The sequence below is a fragment of the Dendropsophus ebraccatus genome, chromosome 14 (assembly GCF_027789765.1).
Source record: "Dendropsophus ebraccatus isolate aDenEbr1 chromosome 14, aDenEbr1.pat, whole genome shotgun sequence".
Classification (NCBI taxonomy): Eukaryota; Metazoa; Chordata; class Amphibia; order Anura; family Hylidae; genus Dendropsophus; species Dendropsophus ebraccatus.
Window position 1 is genome coordinate 57,326,274 of NC_091467.1, and position 20,819 is coordinate 57,347,092.

At 46.3% G+C, this 20,819-nt stretch overlaps 1 protein-coding gene across 2 annotated transcripts in view; it reads left to right on the forward strand.

The window, feature by feature from the left end:
* MFSD11 (major facilitator superfamily domain containing 11) overlaps positions 1-20,486 on the forward strand; it is a 100,385-nt gene extending 79,899 nt beyond the window's left edge. For both annotated transcript variants that reach the window (XM_069953949.1, XM_069953948.1), the window contains exons 9-14: positions 4,719-4,759; positions 4,847-4,912; positions 11,578-11,703; positions 11,791-11,965; positions 13,936-14,071; positions 17,253-20,486. In XM_069953949.1, the coding sequence (XP_069810050.1) occupies positions 4,719-4,759; positions 4,847-4,912; positions 11,578-11,703; positions 11,791-11,965; positions 13,936-14,071; positions 17,253-17,417 (709 nt within the window). In that variant the 3' untranslated portion in view covers positions 17,418-20,486. The remainder of the gene's footprint in view (positions 1-4,718; positions 4,760-4,846; positions 4,913-11,577; positions 11,704-11,790; positions 11,966-13,935; positions 14,072-17,252) is intronic.
* Positions 20,487-20,819: the final 333 nt, after the last annotated feature.

The following is a 20,819-nucleotide window of genomic DNA, read 5'->3' on the forward strand; positions in this document are numbered from 1 at the left end:
GTAAGGAGAGAGATAGGTCTGTATGAGGAGGGGGATAGTGGGTCCTTGCCCAGCTTCAGGAGCAGCACGATCAGGGCCTCACGAAGTGATTGCGGGAGGCGGCCCACTTCTAGGGATTCCCCGTACATAGTAAGGAGGCGGGGGGCTATAGCCTCAGCATTATTTTTGTACCAGTCTATGACTAACCCGTCCATACCCGGCGTTTTCCCCAGAGGCATGGATTTAATGGCCTCCACTATCTCCTCCACCGTAAGAGGGGAGTCAAGAGCTTCGGACTGTGAAGGGGACAGGGACTGTAAGGGAGTCTGGTCCAAGAAGGTCGTAGAAGCCAAGGGATCAGAGGCGCAGTGGGGGGAGTAGAGGTCTTGGTAGAAGGCCCGAAAGATCGAGTTAATCTGGGCAGCTTCAGTCACCAGAACCCCTTGGTCATCAACGACCCCGGGGATGGAAACCGTGGGGCGCTCTGCCCTCGCCAGATAAGCCAGCAGCTTGCCGTTTTTGTCCCCAAACTCGAAGAGAGCCGCCTCAGTGGCAAAGAGTTTTTTCCTTGTGCGCTCCTTTTGTAAAATTAGCAAGTCCCTCTGGGCCCTAGACCATTTTTTCCTCTTTTCCTCCCCCCCGGTGCGTGCCACCTCCACCTCCAGTGAGTCAATAAGGGCCATTAAAGAAGCCTCCTGTCGTCTATGCACATTCTTTTGCGTGGTAACCCCTGTGACATATGCTCCCCGGATGGTTGCCTTATACGTGTCCCACTTAATCAGCGGATCCGGAAAGTCTGAGTTGTGCTCCCAATAGGAGGCGTGAGCAGTTGACAGAGCCTCCTGCACCACCTCGGAGGTCAACCATCCGGGTTGCATACGCCACAGCTTAGAGGAAGAAGGGCCAGATATTTTGAGGGAGACTAGTAGGGCGGAGTGATCTGAGATCCCTCTACTGGTATAGGATATCTCCCCAATACGGGGCAATAAGTCAGGAGAAGCAAGGGCCAGGTCTATCCTAGAAAAGGTACCATGTACCTGCGAGAAGTATGAGTACTTCACCGTTTGCGGGAACCTCCAGCGCCAAACATCTTGCAAGTGTAGAGCAGCACACCAGGCGTTGAACCGGGCGGAGGCCGGGTCCACCCCACTCGTCCGGTCCAGAGAGGGGTCGGGAACCACATTGAAATCACCAACCACCAAGACAGGGTCTACAGGGAAAGAGGATAAATGCACAGAGATTATGTCCAGGAGAGACTCAGAGAAGGGGGGGGGGACATAGAGGGAGACCAGGGTAAATGACAATGACTGACATGCACAGTGCAGGATCACAAAGCGACCAAACTGGTCACATGCCACCTGGGAGACCACTACCGGCAGAGCTTTAGAGATGAGTACAGAGACACCTCTGGAGGATGTAGAGTAGGTAGCATGGTATCCCTTGGCTATCCAGGCCCTCTTCAGAGTCAGGGTTTTCTGTCCGATCACATGAGTCTCCTGCAAACAGATAATGTGGGGAGAGTGGCGTTTCACAAAGTCCAACACCAAGGACCTCTTAAATTTGGAGTTAAGGCCCCTCACATTCCAACTAAGAACTTTAAGGGACGCCATCATACTGACCAGAAGATAGGAATAGATCCATCAGGACCAGCAGCCAAGGGGGGGGAAATGCGCAGCCACACACACCACCAAACACACCACACAACGAACTGGACAAACAAGGAACAAACATCAAACATATGACGGACAAAAAGCAAGAACATCCTAGTCAACTGGACTGGGTACCCAACTCCCTGTCTAACACTTCCTAACTACGAGTGCAGACCTTAGACCCTAACTGAACACTAATCGACAGAGCTAGTCACTGCCGAGGCAATTACTCTAAGCTTGAGCTAAATAATCTCCAACTCACCCCCGCCCTCCTTGATCTATGAAGTATAGACCCCCCCCCCCAAACCCCCCCCCCCCCCCCAAACCCAACCAGGTGAACCCAGGATCTTTGACCCCCAGCTAAAGACTTAGTAAATGTCCGTTGAAGACAAACAGTCCCAGGTTGTACAGCGGCTGGAACACCGTAAGTAGGAACACCGTCATGTGTCTCTTCAATCAGCCGGTGGAGCACGCGGCGCCGCCTCCACCCACTCCAGGGCAGCCGAGGGGGACGTGAAGAATTTCGTGGTATTCCCAACTACCACTCGCAGGCGAGCAGGGTACAGCATGGAATATTGGTATCCTTTGGCACGAAGTTTATTACGGACTTCTGTAAATTGCGTGCGCTGCTTCCGTAGTTCCACAGAAAAATCAGGGTAGAAGGACACTCTGTTGTTGTCAATCATGACTTCCCCCTTGACCCGAACCGCTCTCAGGATGCCATCTCGATCACGGAAATGCAATAGCCGAAACAGGAAAGGCCTGGGGGGGGGCCCCCGGCGGCGGGGGTTTAGCAGGAACACGGTGGGCTCGCTCAATGGTGAAGTAAGCAGAGAAGGTCCCAGCAGGCAGAATTTGGCGAAGCCAGCGTTCGGTGAATCCCACCGGGTCGTCACCCTCCGTTTTTTCCGGCAGCCCCACAATGCGGACATTATTCCGTCTCAGTCTATTTTCAAAATCGTCCGCGCGGGCCACGACTGCTTTCATCTGCCGCTGCAAATCCACAATCTGAGCAGGAATAGGATGGACAGTATCCTCCATCTCCGAAACCCTCCTCTCCACCTCCGTGGTGCGCTCTCGGATCTTTTGGGTTTCATGCCCCAGAATGACAAAGTCCTGGCGGAGTTCGTCCACCTTAGTGACGAGCATTGATTGACAGGTGTTTATGGCAGCCAGGATTTCTGAGAATTTCCCATCAATAGCAGAGGCTGAATATTGGGACCGTTCAGGAGAATTCAGTCTGGGTGGGCTAGGAGAGCCCTCAAAGCAGGAGACGTGACTGTCTCTAGAAGCGTCCCTGCGGCGTGCCATGGATCTGGAGAAGCGTTCTAGTTGTTTGGCCGCTTGAGCCTGCACTTTCGTGGGGAGAGGGCTGCGCCCTGCAGGGGTCTCCTCAACGCCTTCAGGCCCAGAGTCTATGTCCGATGGGGGACGAGAGGGAGCCGCTGGGGTCCCCTTGTTCCTCTTGGTCTTATTAGGGTTGTGCCCTCCCTTGGACCCTCCCATAACACCTGGGAGGGGGGCGAACAGCACAGGTAACACAGCCGCCAATGAGGGTACAGTAGGATACAGTCTCCAGGGGGCAAGGCAGGCGGGCGTATAGATAGCAGTAGGGAACAGCAGCAGAGGCCCCGGCAGGTCTGTGACAGAAGGGTGCACAGTGAAAGTCACAGTCGTCTATAGCCCCAACCTCAGTATCTAGATGAAGGTCCACTCCTTACCCCACACTGCAGGTCCGAGGAGCTGTATATGCAGCTTGTATCTGTAAGAGGGGACCAGGGCCGTCCTCCACGCCGGGTCTGCGTCCGCAGGGTAGTGGAGGGAGGGCTGCCCTCAGCTAAGATGGCGGCCGCAGGCAGACGGATCCGGCGGGAAGACGCAGCGCGCGGGCCTCCACTCAGGTAGTACCAGTGCCCACCTAGGGCCGCATCCAGCCGCTCGCCCGGAGAGGACTGGAGGACGGGCGCAGATGACCACCGCCGACTGTCCTCAGACCAGAGAGAGGAGAGGAGGGGAAGCGCCGGAGCGTAATGGCGGCCGCCGGAAGTGGAGTCAGGGCTGGGCGCACTCACCACCCGTCACACCACCGGAGCTCGGAGGGGACCACCGGAGAATGCGCTGCTCCCGGGAGACGGCAGGGAGGACCGGAGGACTGTGCAGATATCGCTGCCTCCCGCGGTGAGTTTCTTGTGCGGCGCGCACGCTACTGCCGCCCCGTCCGTCACACTAGGCCGCGGGGTCAGAGGATCCACCGCAGGGCACCGCCAGCCTCCGGGATTGTCGGGAGGAGTACGGGGGTCTCCGGACACCACAGGGGGGTGAGCTGGGGCCGAGGGGGGGAGCCCGTTCAGGATATTTTCAGGAGAATGAGTCAGGGAAAGCAGGAGCTCTCAGAAAGCACGTCTGCCTCAGGCAGCCATCAGACCACGCCCCTAACAATACATTTTCTTAAATTTCTCTTAATCACTTGTGGTTTACAGCCGAACCTTTCCATGTCAGGAGTTGTCAGCACCATTCTTAAGCTCGTTTCTGCACATTTCATATCTTACTGTAAAAAAGATTTCTTGGTGGTCTCTTCCCTCAAAAATGCATGTTATTGTTGATGGACAGTGACGTATGGGCTGGGCCTCACAGCTGCCGAGCCCCATATCGCCGCCCATATTGCCGTCGTAGACCTCACCCTCCGTGACGTCATCGTCGCATAGGTCCCGCCTTTCTGTGACTGCAGAGGAAGTGGAGCCTAGGCCTCTAGGTCGGCCTTGATGTAGGCTGGGATATGGGGCGAAGACCCGCCCATACGGCACTGTCCACCAACAATAACATGCATTTTTGAGGGGAGAGACCGCCAAGAAATCCTTTATACAGTAAGATATAAAATGTCCAGGATATAAGCTTGTGAAGGGTGCTGAGAACTCCTGACATGGAAAGGGGAGGGGGGGGGGGGGGGGGGGGCATTATCGATCACTTTAAGCTGCGTTAACATTGTAATTAGGAGGATTACCATTTGTTGTCTCTTATCCCTTTAGACTAGAAATATATTTATATATCTCTCCTGAGACCTTTTATTAATTTTTTTTTTGTTCTTTTCAGCTCTGTACAAAGTAATATGACTAAAGCCCTGTATGCCTTCAGTAAGTTTCTGCTTTTCTACATGGAAATAAGTGTTGTTTTTTTTTTGTAAAATTTATATAGTACAAAATCATTTCTTTTTCTTACAGCAAAGTCTTTGAAATTGTCTATAACCAAAGAAATGTTGCTGCTGAGTGTATCAATGGCCTATACAGGTAATACATCAATACTTTTTCTTTTTTAATACTATAATGTTCTTTATTATAATTCTATGTACGTCTTTGCACTGAACTTTTAATTGTTCATTTTTATTTCTTGACTGCACATTGAGGAGACTTCCTAAGCTCTCTCTATTAAAAAGTTTCTGCCATTTAGCTGCTACTTAGAAGATGTTTCCACCCAATAGACTTTCTGATCTCTCACTATTACAGATAGCAACAGAAAGGGGGTTACACACCAGCTCAAACAGGAAGGGGGTGACAATCCTTGGAGGGCAGCATACATAGGTTTTAGATGGGGAGGGAAGCATGCAAATAAGTTTGCAGGGGGAATCCTTTAGGCTGTGTATAAGTGTAGAGAGAAAGCAGAGCACGTACAGTGCAGTGGCTGTAGATGAGAAAGTAAGCTAAATTATTAATAAAGACCTGTAAAGAAAGTGTTTTGATGTCTTGGTAAGTAGAAAATAGGAATAGAATAATATTCCATAGGTGTTATTTCATGAACTTTCATGGTGATTTCTTTCTTTTCTTTTCTCTTTCTTTTGTTCTTTCTTTCTTTCTTTCTTTCTTCCACGAACATTGGCACACACCGCTTGTACCGCCAGATAGCTGCTTTTAATCCAAGATCTGTCCTGTGGTTCCTTCGGCAGGTGATGCAGTTATTGTCCTAAAAAAAAACCTTTTAAACTTGCAGCCCTGTGTCAAATTGGCGTGGCCTAGAGTGTCTGTGCCCTAGGATTGCGACACCCCTCAGTCCCTCCTCCCACCTTTTTTTTTATTTTAATTCTTTATTTTCACCAAAATAATGAACAGTGTACAGAAGAAGCCAACACCAGCCGTCAACTTACATAGTAAAAGGAACATGTATAAACATATTTTTGTACAGAAGTGTATATATAAAAGTAAGTCAAAGCTATATATTCCGCTCAGCGGCAGGAAAGGCCCACCGACCCTGCTCAAAATTTACTTAAATCATTATAGGATAAGAAGTCAATAGTGATGAGGAGAGAGAAAACAAAAGAGAATAAGAAGAACAAAACAAAATAAGGAGAGTAGCATTGGGACAAGAAGAAGTCAGCAGAAAAAAAAGGGTAGAGGAGGCAGGGAAAGGTGAGGAAGCACTTGCTCAGCTTCCAACACCAACCGTGTCGTCAAGAGTTTGAGAGTTTTAGGTAGGAGATCTCAAAAGATTCCTGTAGGCATCTGTTTCTTGGAAGTACAACCTCCCGCCCTCTTCGCCATTAGGAATACCCCTAGAATAATTTCTCCTATTCATCACCTGTGTGAACACTGCACATGTGTTGGATCGTTAAGGCCCATGTGCAGTGTTCAGACTGGTGAGGAATAAAAAAAATCCTACCTGGGGCATTCCCAATGGTGAGGAGGGACGAAGGGTAGTCGCTATCTTAGGGCACAGACACTCTAGGCCACGCCAATTTGATACAGTGCTGCAAGTTTTAAAGTATTTTTTTAGGACAATAACTGCATTACCTGCCGAAAGGACCCCAGGACAGATCCTGGATTAAAAGCAGCTATCTGACAGTACAAGCGGTTTGGGGGAGTCAGATTTTGGGTACAGTCACTTTAACCCCAGAAAAACAGCTGTATATTCTTGGCCACTAGGTGTCTCCCTTCCCTGCAGTCTGCTACCTACTACCTACCAAAACGTCTCTAGTTACATTTGTAGCAAGACAACACAGATAGTATTCCCTGATGTCTGCAGGTCATCCTGCCGCCCGGTTGCTCTGTTTTCCATGGTCTTTCCTCCAGCTCATCAGCCATGTTCCGGCATCTACTGTTGTGGATGTAGGGCTGCATCTGGGAAAGAATGAAAAATAGCTGTGCACTATGGTGGGTACTCTCAGGAGCTCAGTAACAGTAGTGCGAGGGTTAATCCTATAAAACTATACAGGTTTTTAGAAATCTTTGGAATAGACAGGTCTGTTTTGATCTTTGTTTGGCTCCCTTTATTCCTCCTATATGTTGCCTGGTTGTTGTTTGGTTAATGTGCCGCGCAGGGTACAGCAGCTCCTGTAATTTCTAATGATTTCTCTATGTGGGTGGATGGAAGGCATTCTTTTAGTTTACACAATAGTTAATCTTTTCTTCCATAATGTGTAAGTTTTTTTTTCTACTACAAAGCAGCACAAAGCAGTTTGCTCATCCAATTTGATTAGATGTTTTGACATTTCCCTGCGTATTCTGCTGAGCCGCACAGTTACAGGAGCCGCTCTTCTGTTCCCCAATAGCAATATAACTTAATAAGGCTGAAATCTCTGTGTGTGTGAACAGTTATTCAGAGGTTAAAGGGCTAGCGTATGGAAATGTCATTTCACTGCAGCTCCGCTTTCCTTCCAACATCTCAGCAGGTATTCAAGCTGGTACGGGGAAATCCAGGCCTTGGTGGTCTGCTGATAAGTCACAAATAAGGGTGGGTTCACACTACGGAATTCGCATGGATAAGTTCAGGCAGACTCCGTCGCTAGTACCCGCTCACTGCGGCGCACCTTTCCGCCGGCTCCATAGACACCATTCTATGGGCGGGCCAATTCCACATTCCGCTGAAAAAATTGATATGTCAATTTTTTCAGCGGAATGCGCAATCCGCCCGTGCATAGAATGGTGTTAATGGCACTGGCAGAGAGGCGCGCGGCCATGAGCGGGTTCTAGCGACGGAATCCACCTGAACTTATTCACGCAGATTCCGTAGGGTGAACCCAGCAGATGTTATTGGGAGAATCTGTGAGCTTCGACCACCAGTGGCTTGTGCTTTGCAAAGTGTCCAGGGGCCATATTGCAATGTCCAGCTATTGGTCAAAACAATACAATATTAAAGGGGCATTCCTGTGAAAGAAACTTGCACTATGTTGCTCCACTGGCCCAGGACATAACATACAGCCTATTCTTACCCTTCCCCCGTTGCCCCACTGCATCTTCTTCAGGTCCCAACTAAACGACAGACTTGTCTCGGCAGTGACTGCCCGCTCAACCAATCACTGAGGCGGAACAGACCCACGTGCAGGCTCTTGCTGCCGAGATGAGTCCATTCTCGGAAGTGGAGGTGGGAGGTTTGCTGAAAAAATAGCCTATTATGTTCTTTGCCTTGGCAGCAACATATTAAAAGTTTAATGCATTCTGAACAAGGTCTGAACCACACTCCTGTCTGATCGAGATGGGAACCACACTTCTGTTTGTCCCCCAATAGCCGGGATTATTGAATTTTACCCAAGATAAAACATGCACCAAATGTACAGAATATGTGCAACAAAATTTCGTCCAAAGTTTCTCTTAGCTCAGCAGGTGCACAGGCTGGCCCACGGCCATGGTGGCTGCATCGGCTGAACCCCGGTCATGGAGCTAGCCATCTTCCTATGCTTCACCACATTGTCTCCTGCTCTTATGACCCCTGACCTCTGCACTGGAGTCCTGGTTTCCTACTGGGTATGAAGGGTAGGGGTCCTCAGAAGGAAACTTAGAGCAGGAGTCAATGTGGTAAAGCACACAGTTTTCTGCTGTTAACCCTTTCTGTGCTGTAGCAAGTGCTGCAAAGCTTAATTACTGTGTGTCACCTACAGGATGGAGCACAGAAAGGGTTATAGAGGAAGAGGGGGCCATTCAGCTACTGAGTGCTGTGCCTATGCTTTTTAACTATAAAGGCTCCTAATGATCCCTTTATAATTAAATACCGAGCGAGGAGCCATTGGCTTCCACCTTTGACAGTCACTAGCCTCCCCCCCCCCCCCCCCCCCCCCCCCCCCACGGGGACTGACTACAGAGAAGTCCTTACTACAGGGGGATTGCCTACAGAGAGGGGGGCTCAAACACCTTGAAAATAGTATCTAAAGCGTAAATGTGCTAATTATTTAGCCAAAAAAAAAAAGAGAAAATTGAGAAATGGCCCTGAAGTTGAGATTTTATTTTTTGGCCTTATTGCCTAACCCTGTATGTAACAGTAATGTGTAATAGTTGCTATGGACAACTCCCCCTGTGTATTACCATTAACAGGTACCCCCCTCCCTCCTTCCCCCTGCTGTGTGGTGGTTCATGTCGCCTTCCATTATCCTGTGTGAATATAAATCCCAGCTGGCACAGGGTAGGCGGTAATCAGATGTCGATGCAGCTTTTGTATATCTGTCGGTGGCGCCAGCACTTTTATCTTTTATGTAACATGGTAGAAAAAAAAAAAGAGCCGCGGACTTGCTGTACAATTACATTTTAATGCTCCTTTCTTCCCTGCGAATGATTGTAGAGGAGAAAGTCACAGCAGGCGGCAGGTTATTGATTATCGCCCCCTACAGGGCGGCCGCCCCCCCTCAGTAACATCACAAATACTCCCAAGGATTGAAGCCGCAGGACGGAGAGAGATTAGCTCAGCGGCAGGTAAATTAAATGGCGGCCGCTCTATCACGGATTCTCTCACATGGTAATGGACACCTGAGAGGTTGTGGTGGGCTCCAGCTGTAACCTTTCTCATAGGACCAGCTGCTAACAAGATATTTAATGCAACAGACAGAGGCCAATAGGCTAATAGAAAAAGCCTGCGAGCCAGTAGGATGGGAGGGCAGGCTTCTCTGCGGTAAATGGTCAGCTTCACAATCCATTACTCACTGCTCATAATGAGAAGGCAGATTACAAGGAAGACGCCACATCTTCTCGCCTTGGAGGCGTCTAATACTGACGGCCTGAAATTGCATTTTCCTCCCAAATAGTTGTATTTATAGTTGCCGACGCTGTCCTCCGCGTTATATCATTTATTGGGTGATTCAATCTTCATCTGGTTATTGGCGCAGGTAAAGGCCCTATTCCACGGAAAGATTATTGGCCGTATTTGGCCGATAATCGTCCTGTGGAATATAAGGCAAAGACCTGTCGGCTGATCGTTGCGGTCGTTTGTCTTTCAACCATGTTGAAAGACAAATGACTGTGATAGCAGGAGCAAACGACTGTGAAACAGGAGCGGCGGTAGCAGACCGCCACTGTCCTCTATGGGCAGCCCGGATGATCTATCGATCTCCCGGGCGGCCCCCTGCAGCTCCCCGCGACCCCTCCCACACTCACCCGCGTAATAGCGGTGGCAGCGAGTGGGGAACGAGGAGCAAACAAGCACTGACGGCGCTCATTTGCTCCTCACCGTCAGCCCGTGGAATAGGACCTTAAGGGCCCATTTACACAGAAAGATTATGTGCCAAAGATTTGAAGCCAAAGCCAGAAACAGACTATAAACACAGATCAGGTTATAAAGGAAAGCCTAAGATTTCTCTTATTTTTAAATCCATTCCTGGCTTTGGCAGATAATCTTTCTGTGTAAATGGACCCTATAGATAGTGAATCAAAATTGATAAAACAAGGTGCAGAATGGTGAGAACATTAAGAATTCGGGTTTTTATGGGTTACAGTAGGGGTTCATACGGGACTGAAAGGCTGGAGAACCAGCGCCACACCTGTCTTCAGGTTGTGTGTGGTATTACAGCTTGGCTCCATTCTCTTCAATGGAACTGATTTGCAATACCGCACACAAACTGAGGACAAGGGAGGCGCTTTTTATTCTAAATAATTGCTGTAATCCCTGAAGAATACTTACTCTTTTTTGCTTGATATTACAGTAATGCCTAGATATGATGGCTAGCCCTACTCCACCTCAGTAACTACTGCATATAACATTTCTATTAATATTAAATACCTCTGAAGAATCCGTTTAAAGGCACAACTTCCCGGAGTATAAGATCACCAGTGTTTTGCAAGGCTGTGAACTCTGCCTATCTACTTTGGGGGAACAGTGGCAGGGTGTGCTCCGTAACCCCCAGGGATGTATGAACAATCCACCGATCGTCTGAGCCATGAAAAAGCTCATGGAACAAGAGCCGACCTTCTAGATCAGCATGGATCTACCCCCTTATTACACAGTATAGATTTAGAGGGGTGCTCAGGTGGGGAAAAAATGTTTTCAAACCAACTGGTGTCAGAAAGGTATACAGATTTTTAAATGATTTCTGTTAAAGTTAATCCCTTCAAATACTTATCAGCTGCTGTATGTCCTGCAGGAAGTGGTGTATTCTCTCCAGTCTGACACAGTGCTCTCTGCTGCCACCTCTGTCCATCTCAGGAACTGTCCAGAGCAGGAGAGGTTTCCTATGGTGAGTTGGACAGTTCCTGTCACAGACAGAGGTGGCAGCAGAAAGCGCTGTGTCAGACTGAAGAGAATACACTTCCTGTGGGACATACAGCAGCTGGTAAGTGCTTAAAGGAATAACATTTTCTTCATAGGTGTAATTTACCAACTTGTATAACTTTCACCACTTGATTTGAATACCTCACTGGCACTGGTTTGTTTGCATTCAGCGGCACTTATAGTGTACACCGTAGGGATGCTGTCTTTAGCAGAAAGCAGCAGGCTCGGAACTGAGGGAAGGAGACAGATAATGTAATGACATGTATGGAATGAACTGATTGCCTCCTGGAGATGGGATGGGGATGATTCAACACATATTTCACCTAACCAGACAACCACTTTATAGTGTACACCATAGAGATGTCATGCTCTCTCCCCCCCCCCCCCCCCACCATTTTTTTTAATTAGCTTTTGTTTTTCTCTTTTATAACCATCAGTCTCTCCATGCCCTGCAGTGTATATAACAAGTTCTCTCTCCCTCTCTCACTTCCAGGTTTTGAGCTCACCTTTTACTCCGGTGTGTTCGGCACATGTATAGGAGCTGTTAATTGGTTCGGAGCTGATGCCAAGAGCCTCATTGGTCTATCAGGAATATTTGTTGGACTCGGAGAGGTTTTAGGTTCGTTCTGCACAAACACACACACACACACACGCATATATTATTGTTTGGTAGTAGCATTCCCCATTGTCCCTTTATTATTTCCAGGTGGAGCGGTCTTTGGATTGCTCAGTAAGAACAGTCGGTTTGGAAGGAATCCAGTCTTTCTCCTGGGCCTTGTGGTTCATTTCTTGGCTTTTTACTTGATATTCCTCAGTATTCCAAACGACGCCCCTATTGCCTCCCGTGAAGGAACTTACAGTCGTGCTTTTGTAGACCCAAGGTATTAAATTGCTCATGCGTCCATCTATATACATCTATCTGTGTGTATGCTTTCTAAAGAGTATTCTATAAAATCAGTCTCCACTTCCATTTTTTATTTGCCATATACGTTTTTATGAGCAATTGAGAAAAAAATTAGCATAATAAGAACAATAGCATCTGCATTTCATAGGGTGATGTGTTAATCCTACATCCCACTTGGGACAGGGGCCGTATTTACAATGCAGCTCGGGCATCTAATAGGGCTTTAAATCTTTCCTTGTGCTGCACCATTTCTCTGGAGATTGTTACATCCTCACTTTAAGCATGCCCTAGAATCACATCTCTTTTTAAGAAAAAAAAAAAGTGGTCATTTATTTGTCGGCTGTTCACTGGAATTGTGCGTCATTGGTGGCCGTTTTTTTTAACATCTCTATGAAAAAGCAGTCCAGCAGTCTGCTAGTGTGACATCATATCAGGGAAGAGTCTCTCCGTCTTAAAGGACTTATTCCCTGCCTTGGTATTGTAAAGCACTGCTAAATATGTTGGTGCTAGATATTGGGTTATTTCTATTATATAGCCGATAGATTCTTGGTGCCACACAGAATTCAGGCTGGACGCATGTACCACTTTTCCTTAGGTTAAAGGGGTTATCCAGCTCTACAAAAACATGGCCACTTCCCCCCCCCCTCTTGTCTCCAGTTCAGGTGTAGTTTGCAGTTAAGCTCCGTTTACTTCAATGGAACTGAGTTTGAAACTGCACCCAATCTAGAGACAAGAGAGGGGGAAAAGTGGCCATGTTTTTGTAGCACTAAATAACCCCTTTTAGGGTGCGTTCACACATACAGGATCCCCAGCAAATTTGATGTTGCAAATATTAATGTAACTAAATAACTGAACACAGCATCCAATTTGCTGCGGATCCTGTACGTGTGAATGCACCCATAGGCTAAGTTCACACAACGTATATATTCATTAAACGACAGCCATTGTTGCATACACGTGTCAATATACACATGCACGGGATTGACAGTTCACACAATGTAAAGTGCAGCTCCGGCGGGCAACCCAATGTGCCCGCAATCCTATTAAAAAAAAAAATTAAGTTCATCCAGCCGGTACTGCAGTACCGGCTGGATGAACTTCACAGACAGCAGCCATTCTGTAACACGGCCATTTCACAGAACGGCCGCTGTCTTACAGCATGTGAACTCAGCTTTAGGCTGCGTTCACACTATGTATATTTCAGTCAGTATATTTCAGTCAGTATATGTATATTTCAGTCAGTATATTTCAGTCAGTATTGCAACCAAAACCAGGAGTGGATTAAAAACACAGAAAGGATCTGTTCACACAATGTTGAAATTGAGTGGATGGCCGCCATATAACAGTAAATAACGGCCATTATTTCAATATAACAGCCGTTGTTCTAAAATTACAGCAAATATTTGCCATTAAATGGCGGCCATCCACTCAATTTCAACATTGTGTGAACAGATCCTTTCTGTGTTTTTAATCCACTCCTGGTTTTGGTTGCAATACTGACTGAAATATACATATACTGACTGAAATATACGTAGTGTGAACGCAGCCTTAAAGTAAAAAAAATATTTAAAACACTGTAAATTGTTATGTTGAATCCTTTATCCACTTGTTGTGGATGTTATAGGTCCCAGTGTAGTACCACCATACAGACAGCAGGGGTCACTATTTCACTTACAGAAAACACTAAAGGGATGACTGAAGACGTTCTTTATAGACGTCTCTTGGAGGACAATGACAGCATAGGCTTTCAGCCAGAATCCTGAATAGAATGAGCTGCAAAACAACATAATTATAGCCGTGTCTGTAATGAACCTATAAAAGCTCCAAACTGTGGAAACTATTAAACATTATATCATAAAAAGCTTCCTTTTTCTCTTATTATTAGAGGATGATCAAGGTTATGTGTAATCATATGGCTGTCAACATTGCATCTTCTTGTCTTCTCAGCAAAGCCCTGGCGATCTTCTGCAGCTTTCTGCTCGGCTTAGGAGACAGCTGCTTCAACACCCAGCTCCTCAGCATCCTGGGGACGCTATATGCAGATGACAGCGCGCCCGCCTTTGCAATCTTCAAATTCGTACAGGTAAAAATGTGCTGAAAAACATTGCTGGTCCAATGTGTAATATGTGATGTAGTATGGGATGTGCAGCCGACCAACAGGAATTTTCTAGCAAGAAGAAAACAAAACAATGAGCCGATCACTGACCCTGTTACATAGGGTGATGGCGGCCTGCTCAGTGCAATAGGGTGTTACGAAGACCTAGCCTGTCATTGAGGTTACATGAGCGGCTTATGAGTAAATCAAACTATTCCAGGTCCAGGTGGACACGTCTCAGGCATTGGTGGGGAGGGACCATCTTGTATTCTTACTGTATTCAAGGCCATGTTAGCAGTTTTAGGGTATGTTCACACAGCATATTCACATGACACTTATTCCACTTGCCAGGATGCAGATTGAATGGGGATAATCTTTGTCCAAATCTACAGCTATAGAGAGTGAAATACATGGCATTATTCCAATGGTGTGCCTTGTGCGGACAGAAAAATTTGTCCTTGAGGGGTGGGAGGAGGTGATAGGTTCCCTTTAGGAGGCCTTGTAGAAAACTCACAGATCTTGGGCTTCCCCATGTTATTAGGCTGACCAGGGCTACATGTGGCTTTGGCCGTATAACATGTCTTGGCCCAAAATTGGCATGTCACACTGCCTGCACTCTGAATGGGGTTGTGCCAACACGTGAGTCACAGCAGGCCACGTCAGCCTTCATTTCCCGCATGTGACCCTAGTCTTTTTCTTTACTCATCTGCCATTCACTACTGTAGCCAGGGATGTCAAACTCAGGCCCCTCCAGCTGTTGCAAAACTACAATTCCAATCATACCTGGGACTGAAGTTTGACACCTGTGACTCTAGCCATTCACTGTAGCAAGGCTTGTGGCCTCCAGTCCTGACCAGCAGAGAGAAATAGATGGAGTCCAGGACCCAGTGCTGAATCATGGATCTCCTGGGGGTTTATGTCATTCACGGTTTTGCAGAGCTGGATGTGGGATTGTCAGGAGATGTGGAAATGAAAACAAAATAGATGAACTCATCGTTGCCCTATTGTGTTACGCTGTCCATGATATCACATGCCATTGCTTGTAGAAGCTTCTCCCTAGCTTTTATTAGTTATTATTTGTTAGATATGTGTGGTCCACACTTAGAGTTCTATAGGAAAAAAATGAACGCCGTTCAACTTATGACATAACCGTTATCTATTACTAGCCCAAAAGTGACTCTTGATTCTCAGGGAAAAGAATTAACATAGTATAAGGAATGTAAAGTTAAAGGGGTACTCCGGGCAAACACTAAATATTGTGACCATCACCTTAACATATACAACTTTGTAATCTACATGCATTTGAACTTTGGTATCCTTACCCACATTTTTTTTATGTGGCTTCCCCACCAGAAGTCCTGTAGTCCAGAAGAAATCATTGCTGTGACATAAAGGGGGTACGAATACTAAACTTGAAATGCATGTAGATTACAAAGCTGTATATCTTCAGGCAATGGTAACAATCCTTGTAGTGTTTGCTTGGAGTACCCCTTTTAGGTATCTGGTGTCCTCCTGTTAGTCCTTGTGCCACAGAACAGAAGATTCCTGGTACCCTCTAGATTATTTTTAAAGAGGGTATCCAGCATTAGACAAACATGGCCACTTTGTTTCATAGAAAACACCACTCTTGTCTCTAGTTCAGGTGCGGTTTGCAATTAAGCTTAATTCGCTTTAATGGAACGGAGTTACAAAACCTGCACCCAAACCGGGAGACAAGAGTGGCGCTGTATCTGGAAGAAAGTGACCATGATTTTCTGATAATGGATAACCCTTTTACATGGCTGTCAGATTATCCTATGCACAATTACATGACAAGCAAACCAGCACTGCTGTCCTACACCCGGTGTCCGGTCCATAGAGGGGCTTATTACATATGGAATCACGGAAAACCTCCAGACCAACACAGTAGATACATGGCAACACGGTAGATACATGGAGAAGGATGATCGAGTTCCTTGACAAATTAAAATCTTTGCCTTATCGATCCCTCTGGCCCCTGGATGGATGCAGGCACCTTTAGTCAACTATATATATAGTTTTTTGCAGAAAATGGGAATGTAAAGTGAAGAAGGATTGTTTTTTAGTTTTTAGAGAGGTTGGAGAAATAAAATTTTTTCTTTTCAATCTACTTGTCACTTTTAGGCTGTGTTTCCACAACATGTGGAAACCATAAAAATGTGACCACCATAATGGCCAACAAAAGACGTAGCGGGAACATATCAGATCACTACTGTAATACACCTCTAGTGCAGTGAATTCAGCCTTGACAGAGACTGCTCCAGACACAGCCAGCTATCTGGACATCCGTGCCGGACCTTCACAAGGTCCCCTGACTGCCCTGGAGACCCATTTGCACTGGAAATTGAGGTTTCTCCATTCCTGGTAGATACAGGGGGGGGGACCTGGCTGTTGTACTGTCAGCCAAGCTTCGGGGAGACCCACACTGCCTTATTTTGGGCCCAGGTATGGTCATTAAGGGGGAAATTTATAAAAGGATGTAGAAAGGTGTAAACTGCCCACCGCAACCAATCACAGCTCCGCTTTCAGCTCTGGTAAAATGAAAGAGGAGATGTGATTGGTTGCCGTGGGCAGTTTACACCAGACCATATTTAACGTCCTATGATAAATTTGGGCCTAAGAGTTTAAGCGGGGGCTTGCATGTGTCCGAAACGCATTAGCAACATACTGGCTTTTTTAAAACTGATGAAGCATCAAGGAATTTATTTTGTCCAGAAGCTGGTTTTCTTTTTTTTTTTTCCATGTATCTACCCTGTGCACAGCACGCTTCAGCACATGTCCCCTTCTCTTTATAACCATCACCACCCATCATAGCATATCACAAAGTTTCTTCTAGTTATCCTTGAAGTGCCAGTGATCTCTCATTGCCGTACACCCATTCATACACGCCAATCACTGTGTGCCGCCAGCTGCAGGAGTTAACTGAAGTGCCAGGGACGGACTATATCCGGCTTGTCATTCCCACATTCTACGTTGTGAACTTAGTAATCAGCAAGTCGCTATTTAATTCTGATTATCATGTATCTGCTAATGATTTTTTTGCTGCCGAGTGCTCGTATTTATAGACTTTATAAGTGATTCAAGGCAAACAGATGCCTGTTAACAATCCGCGAGTATAATCCGCTCTTCTCTCCTCTCTCTTTTTTTCCAGTCCATCAGCGCAGCTGTCGCCTTCTTCTATAGTAACTACCTCCTCCTGCAATGGCAGCTGTTAATCATGGTGATATTCGGATTCTTTGGCACCATCTCCTTCTTCTTTGTGGAATGGGGAGTGGTCAGTTTAGATTCTCAAGAGACCCGCTACGGCAGTATATGATTCTGCTGCTCCTGTTCCACAGCTGCTGGTTCACAAGGTGCCAACATCTATCCGGAACAATGAGGTCTGCGCTGGTCGCAGGGCATTCCCTGGAGCCGCTCTGTGTTCATCACGACATGTTTGGACAACTTGACCACAATGCACTTTCTCTCAAGTGACATTTGGGGGCAGAGAGAAGCCCTGGTGGACGTGCTTGTTCGACATAGCCAGTACAATAGCTGCTGAATTTCTTGGCCTGCTGTCCTCCATGCTCATTACTGTTGCATGACAATTACCAAATCGGGAAGGTTCACCAGACATGCAGATTTACAATTCTCCGGCTGATGGCCGCCATTCACTTCTTCACACTCCGAATCCTTTACGTTGTGACATTTTAAATTTTTCTGTTTTTAAGAAATCTACACAGCAGTTTTTACTTTGGGAATTATTATAAAGGGTCTGTCATTCGCTCGTGACTAATTTCGAGTACTGTGCACAGAAAAGATTGGCGTTTTTTTGCTTTTGCGTTTAGTGCCAAATCAGCATTGCTACATAAACACTCAAGGCTTTTAGCCTGTACAGAACGCTTCACTCCGTCACTTGTCCTCTCCTGCCAAGATTGAAAAAAATATCCTATGGGGATGTATGTAAATGTAGCTGTCTCACCCAGGCCTTGTGGCCTTTCAGGGAATTTCTGCCGCATAGGAAGGTACAATATTGAGTATGGCGCTTTGTAGCTGAGGGGCCGCCTTATAGATTTTGCTTTGAGTCCAGGAGCTCTGCAGAAAAACAAGGGAGCGATCCATACAATAGGCCGAGGTGCACTCACCTGTCAGTGTTTTACTTCACATGGGTACAACAATATTACACTTTTTTTTTTTTTTTCAGATGCCATTCTGCCGCTTCAAGGTTTAAAGGGGTTATCCAGCGCTACAAAAACATGGCCACTTTTTCCCCTCTCTTGTCTCCAGATTGGGTGGGGGTTTGGAACTCAGTTCCATTGAAGTAAATGGAGTTTAAATGCAAACCACACCTGACCTGGAGACAAGAGAGGGGAAAAGTGGCCTTGCGCCACGCGTCCCCCCCACATCTACCTAACTAAAACTAGTACTCCCAGTACTATTGCTATTACCATCCCCACCCCCCACTCCTGATACTACTACTCCCATTGCTATGGCTTCTACTACCCCAATTCCTGATAACATTACTCTCACTACTGCTACTCCCTTTATCTACTACTCCACCCCTCATCATCTATACCTCTACTACCACATCCATCGTTATTGGCAAAAAAAAAGAGATTTAAATTAAAAATGAAGAAAGTTTAAAAATTCACATTTTATCACCTAGCCCTATCTGCACCTTCATCAGATCATCTCTGTAGTAATCCATATATAGGTTATATCTTCTACTTGTTACTGGGATGTTGCCACCATTACAGCTGCCTTACACTCATGCAGATCTGTCTGACTGTGTTATAATGTGGGAAAGGTGATACGCAACTTCGCATTAGAGTTGTAACACATTGCAACACTAATCCTGTCCCATCACAGTGGCTCGTGCTGCATGCTAAGTTTGGTGCATTTTAAGACCCTGATGTCTACCTTTTCTACCTCCTGTTTGTTGGCTGACTTTAGGTCTAGATTTGGCGCTAAAATTCTGGCATACAGAAGCCTTGCCCCATCCTGCTGAACAATGGGCATCAGCTGTAAAGCCACAATCCCACTGTCCAGCAAAATTATTAAGATATGGTGATATATGGAAATATATAATATAAGGTGGAAATTACAAGACAAAGACAAGTGCTTAATGTGTGAAACCTGAGGTGAGGTGGGGGGGGGGCACCTACCTAGAATAAGTATTGTACTCACCTTGGTGCATTGTGTAGTCAGGCCCAACTATCACTGCAGGTGTATCGCTCCAAGAAAAGAAAAAAAAACCTCTTGTAGCCATTGATTTTTCCCTAGAGACTGCATTGATTATATAGGCTTTATAGTTGCAGAACTGCCATCTCATAGCTACTAATAGGGACCCAGATACAGGCCGAGCTGGATTGAGCTGAATTCACAAGTATCTCAATGATATTTCCCCAGAGCACAGGTGTCAAATGTGTTCCTAAGCTTTGGCTGTCCATGAATTGTGGGAAATGTAGTTTTTTCTGCTGGAGGGCTGCAGGTTTGACATGTGGTATAGAACCTTTCTGCACAGCTACTTCATTGATTAAAAAAAAATACAACATGTTTTAAGGGCTAGTGCTGCCGCCTTCATCAGGTCTCATCATCGCACTCTCATCATTGAGACCCTGGTGGATTGCACTCTATCCAGCTCAGCCTGCGCTTGGATCCCTATCAGTATCTATGGGTTTGCAGCCACTTTAATGCCATGCAGAAAACTGTACAAGGCATGTATCCCAGTGTTTTGAGCCAGAATTCGGACAAATTTCGGTTAGTAAATCTGCTCCACTGTATACTGCTCATTTTCCTCAGAAATTACTGAAATGAAACGTTTGCCAACCTGCCAGGAGAGGACATTGTTTACATTATTGCATTTGTAGAAGTGTAATTTTATTTTTTGAAGGAACACTTCATGCAAAATAATTTTTGTCCCTAATGTAGGCCCTGTAGGGGTGGAGCAAGGCCCGAAAACCAAACAGTTGTTATGCCTAATGCAGGGCCTGAATAGGTATGAAATCCAAGACCAGTGGAAAAAGTACGCCATGTGTCACCACCTCATTCCTGCAGTAACACGGCGTCAGTTTTGCCAGGAAATTTTCCTTTAAAGGAGAAGTCCGGTGAAAATTTTTATTGAAGTGTTGTATTGCCCCCCAAAAGTTTATACAAATCCCCAATATACACTTATTACTGGAAATGCTTATAAAGTGCTTTTTTTCCCCCTGTACTTACTACTGCATCAAGGCTTCACTTCCTGGATAACATGGTGATGTCACTTCCTGGATAACATGGTGATGTCACGACGCAACTCCCAGAGCTGTGCGGGCTGTGTCTGCTGGAGAGGATGATGGCAGAGGGACACTGAGGGACACAGGGCACTGGAGGGACACTGAGAATCCCTCTGTCATCATCCTCTCCAGCAGCCACAGCCCGCACAGCTCTGGGAATCGGGTCATAACATCACCATTTTATCCAGGAAGTGACATCACCATGTTATCCAGGAAGTGACATCACCATGTTATCCAAGAAGTGAAGCCTTGATGCAGTAGTAAGTGCAGGGAAAAAGCAATTAATGTGCATTTCCCGTAATAAGTGTATATTGGGAGAAGGCATCGGTAATTTAATGCTGCACGTTCAAAATTGTTCGAGTTCGATCGACCCAAGATTCCCTGATGTTCGATCATCTCTAACAGTCAGTCCTTTGTATGCACTCAGGTCTTTGCAAACTGCTGATGATCTAACTTTCTTTCCT